At 46.7% G+C, this 4,415-nt stretch overlaps 1 protein-coding gene across 2 annotated transcripts in view; it reads right to left on the bottom strand.

Annotated features, from left to right (window-relative positions):
* Positions 1–830: 830 nt before the first annotated feature.
* The window catches only part of DDX42 (DEAD-box helicase 42), a 65,653-nt gene continuing 62,068 nt past the window's right edge, over positions 831–4,415 (bottom strand). For both annotated transcript variants that reach the window (XM_019523612.1, XM_019523611.1), the window contains exons 19-20: positions 3,980–4,081; positions 831–3,138 (exon numbers count right to left, since the gene is read on the bottom strand). In XM_019523612.1, coding sequence (XP_019379157.1) covers positions 2,149–3,138; positions 3,980–4,081 — 1,092 coding nt within the window. In that variant the 3' untranslated portion in view covers positions 831–2,148. The remainder of the gene's footprint in view (positions 3,139–3,979; positions 4,082–4,415) is intronic.

The following is a 4,415-nucleotide window of genomic DNA, read 5'->3' as shown; positions in this document are numbered from 1 at the left end:
AGAGGAGGGGAGGTTGCAGATAGCAGTTGCCTGCCATGCAGTTGCAGCTGTTTCTTTATGGCAGCAAGTACTGTTAGAGGAGCGAAATGATGGCAAGAGCCCCTGCACCCACCCATGAGCCCTCTCTGTCCAGTGGTCATCGTGGATACTCAATTTTTGTTGTGCTGCACCTCTTCCATACAACTGAACCTGGCAGAGCAAAGGCCAGTGCCAAACACTCCATGTTTACATTCATGGTGTGGGGCTTTAAGGTTTTCACTGAAGTGGCTGCATGAAGTAGCTCTCATCACCAGCTCCCAGGCAGAGCTCCACAAAGGGGCCCAAGGTCAATGTTTCAGTTGAGTTTCTTTTGGTCACTTTTTGTTAGTGGTTAGGAGAAAGAGGAAAAAGCTCCCCAAATCAGTTTCTTGATTAAAAAAGGAGCTGGTAAGTAAAAGCTCAAACCTGAAGTTATCCTGAAGTCCCAAGTTGGATACTGAGGTGCACACATAAAACAGGGAAGTGAAAACCAGGATATTTGAGTTCTCCTCCCTGCTCTGCCAGTGATTTGATACATGGCTTGGGCAAGTCACGGCTTCTGCGCTTCAGTTTCCTCAGCCTTTAGAGACACTGCCAACCTTCCTCACAGGGGCTCTGAAGGAAGTGTTTGTGAAATGATTTGCAATATTCTGGTGAAAGGTGCTGGAGAGAAAAATCCATGTCTTTCACTAAAAGTATGAGCTTGGAGGGGTGCGGGTGTCATATACAAAGTCTGCAGTTCTGTTAGGTCTCCTTCCAGAAACCCAAAAAACTGAATGTAATGAGCACGGAAACAAAAAAGGCACATTAGGTGTTGTATCCCAATAATAAAACATTTACTAGAGCAAGCAGAAAGTAAATGCACAGCTGATAAAGAAAACATCACAAGATCACAAAAACCTGACAGTTTCTGACACTTCTCCTTGTAGAAATAAGACAGAGGTGGGCATTGAACTGCTTCAGCTAAATATTTTTTTCTTACTGAGGGCAAAAGAAAAGTTAAAAAAACAGGTAATACACATGACAAATCAAGAGTTAAAACCAGTCAAGCGAGATTTTACATTTTGACTAGGTCTCTGAGACAGGATGAATATCTGAGTCAGGTCATTTTGCCAGTCACTGTTCTGGGGTCCCCTAAAAGCTTTTCAGCTGCAGGCCCCTTAACTAACATATAAAATCTTCCCCAGTTAGTCTCATCTCCCAGGGCAAGGGAGGGGGACGCTGGCCCATATTTAGCGTGACACATAGGAGAAGTTTTCCCTTTTGTCTGGGAAATGAACAAACCCTCTCACAACAGAGGGCAGAATAGGCACAGCAGAGACACATGCTATGCAGGCTTCCAAGGTGAAGATTTTAGGTAAGAGGGGGGGCTCATCAAAAATAAAAGCAGTGGGATCATTGTATTTGCTATTAACAGGATGGCGAATCGGGCCTATGCAAAATGTTGAATTATAGTAAGCTGGGCTAGACAAAACTCTTAACGCTGCCCAATAAAGATCAACCCTCTCTCTGATCATTATCAACACACATGTATACATTCTTAATCAGGAGGTGAGCCTGAGACCAAATTATTTGGGCGGTGGAGGGGCTGGGAGGAAGGGAAGCGGTGGAGGGGCAGGGAAAATGAAGGAACAGATTAGAGAAAACTCACAGTATCGCACAAATTGCTGAAAAGTTAATGTCTAACAGGTGAGTCCTGAGCATCTTCAGATGGGCTGGGCTTGTAAATGTGTACACTGATTTAAAAAAACAAGCCAGAATAAAACAAAAAACCCTTTAAACCTGTCTGGACAACAGTTTCTTAAATGTTTGCAGTGTGCAAAACAAATGACTGCTTTCTTGTTAACAGGATCTGGTTTTAAATCCAGCAGAAAGTCACATGAGCAATTAATTTTTAAAAGCAAAACCCAGGAAAGCTTTATAAAAATGATCTCTCTCTGACAATAGCATTGTGTGTACATGTCATTAGAGTGAAGCTGTCTACAGGCATACTGGCCCCGCCTCACACAGGAACTTGTATGGTTTCCTTCTCGCCCCCAGCTGCTCAGTAACCAGTTACCAAATACCAGGAAATCCTCCATAAAGAGACACCGCCCCCTGCAGGGATTTTAAGTTGCAATTCACCCACTTTTAACTGTCCCATCGACTCTTCTTGCGTTTTGGGGGCTCTGGGACAGCAAAACCATCTGACTTGTTGTCTCGGTTACCGCCTTCTTTCCTGTTCTCGCTGTTCTTGCTCTCGATGTTCCTGCTCTCATTGATTCTTCCTTCATTGCTATTCCGGGGGTCACCACTATTCCTGGGGTCACCATTATTACGGCTGTCGCTGTGTCGGCTGCTGCCGCTTCCACCAGCAGAATGCCGGCTTTCACTGTGGCGATGGCTGTCCTCTGCTGCTTTCTCCTTGTAGAAATGTCGGCCATCTCCGTGGCGGTAACTATCACCGTGGCGGCCACCTCCATCTCCATGACGCTGACCATCACTGTGGCGCCCACCTCCATCACTGTGGCGCGGACTGTCACTGTGGCGCCCGCTGCGGTTGTCATTGTATCTCTCTCTGCCACTACCGATGCCAGGGCCACCAATACCAGGGCTACCGATGCCAGGGCCACCAATACCAGGGCCACCGATGCCAGGGCCACCAATACCAGGGCCACCGATGCCAGGGCCACCAATACCAGGGCCACCGATGCCAGGGCCACCAATACCAGGGCCACCGATGCCAGGGCCACCAATACCAGGGCCACCGATGCCAGGGCCACCAATACCAGGGCCACCGATGCCAGGGCCACCAATACCAGGGCCACCGATGCCAGGGCCACCAATACCAGGGCCACCTTCTCGGTTGTTACTGCTGGTGTTCATGTTATTGTATCCCTGAATCCCAATGGGTGGGAAGCTGGGGACGCTGCTCAGATTCCCGGCACTGGTGAACCCAGGGATCCCCTTTGCTGCAGCTGTAGCAAGCTGGCTCTCAGGATTTGCAGCACTCTGCTGTGCTGAATTCGTTGGTACTGAATTCAGACTCCCAGCACTGGTCCAGCCACTGGCACCAGCGGTGGAGCTACCACTTTTTTGGTTGTTCAGGCTGGCTGCAATGAAATGACTCTTATACTGGGACTGTAAGAAATAGAAAGAGTGTTTGTCAATATGAGGTACCAGAAGAACACACAAACATCATGCACACATGGCTCAGACCATGACTCCAGGGAGCTTCAAAACAAAACAGGCTCCTAAAAGAAAGCTGGTCTTTTAGAGATGCTAGTTTTGTGCTCCTGACCAAGGCAGTGTGCAAGTATGCATGTCTGTGGGCAGCAGTTGCAAAGTAACTCCAGTACCATGGAGTGTGTACTTACAGATTTTAGTGAAGGGGTTGCCTTTATTTCAGAGTCTCTCACAACCGTAAGCATGTGAAGGTGCCAAATAATCTTACCAGAAGACAGGAGACCAAAGGAGACTTCTACAACAGTGCAGGACAGGACAGGGCTGGGTTTGGAGGAAGAGGCAGAAGGCAAGCAGGGGGATACTCGTAGTATAGCTGCACTGGTCAGGCTTGGTAGCAAAAAAGAGAGCACGGACATCAAAACGTCCTATGGAATTTGGCTATTCAAGTACCCACGTGAGTAGTGGAGTTCATGGCTGCACCCACAGGGTGAGGGACATGAGGATGATATGTCAACAACTAGTCCCCGAGACCAACCAAACTAGAGGCTTATCAGGGCTGAAGAACAACATTGTAACCACATAAAATGCAGGGACCTAAAGTTTCTATAGAAACATGAGCACTACTCAAGAGCACTGATGTCACACAATAGTAGAGCACACGCACCCTAAGGAAAAAAAAAAGAAGCTATAAGGTTAAGATATGGAAGACATAGGCATCAGAAGCAAAAATGCTAATGTTTCCTTCCTGCACTTTTCTCCAGAGTTTAATCTGTGGATCACAAGTAATTAAACTAACCTGAAATGCTGCTTTCATTGCAGACAGTCTGTCTCCCATTGCCCCAGTGGATGGCTTGTATGCCTCATAATTACTCATTACGTTGCTGTTGTTCCCACGGTCCTGAGGTGAAAGCAAAAATGAAATTGAATAGTTTTACCCAACCAAACATACTTTTCACCTCATCTTATGTACAAGCTCAAGTACTGGATGTTTCTCTGCCCTTGTAGGATGTCTTTCACAGAAGATCACAGAGCCACTAATCAGCTCTGAAATGCACACGATTGCTACTGACACTTTAACTGTGGTAAAACAGAAGTACAGGCATGAAGTAAGTAGGAGTGCACCGATAAGAGATTTTTTGGGTTGATACTGATATTTAAGGAGGCATTATCGGCCAATACCAATCCAATTTTCAATACACCATGGAGAGCTGCGTGCATCTGGTAAATCTGTT

This window comes from Gavialis gangeticus, unplaced genomic scaffold (genome assembly GCF_001723915.1).
Source record: "Gavialis gangeticus isolate Ggan-Ray unplaced genomic scaffold, GavGan_comp1, whole genome shotgun sequence".
Classification (NCBI taxonomy): domain Eukaryota; kingdom Metazoa; phylum Chordata; order Crocodylia; family Gavialidae; genus Gavialis; species Gavialis gangeticus.
Note: the sequence above shows the minus strand (reverse complement) of the source record. Positions and strands in the feature narration are given on the sequence as shown.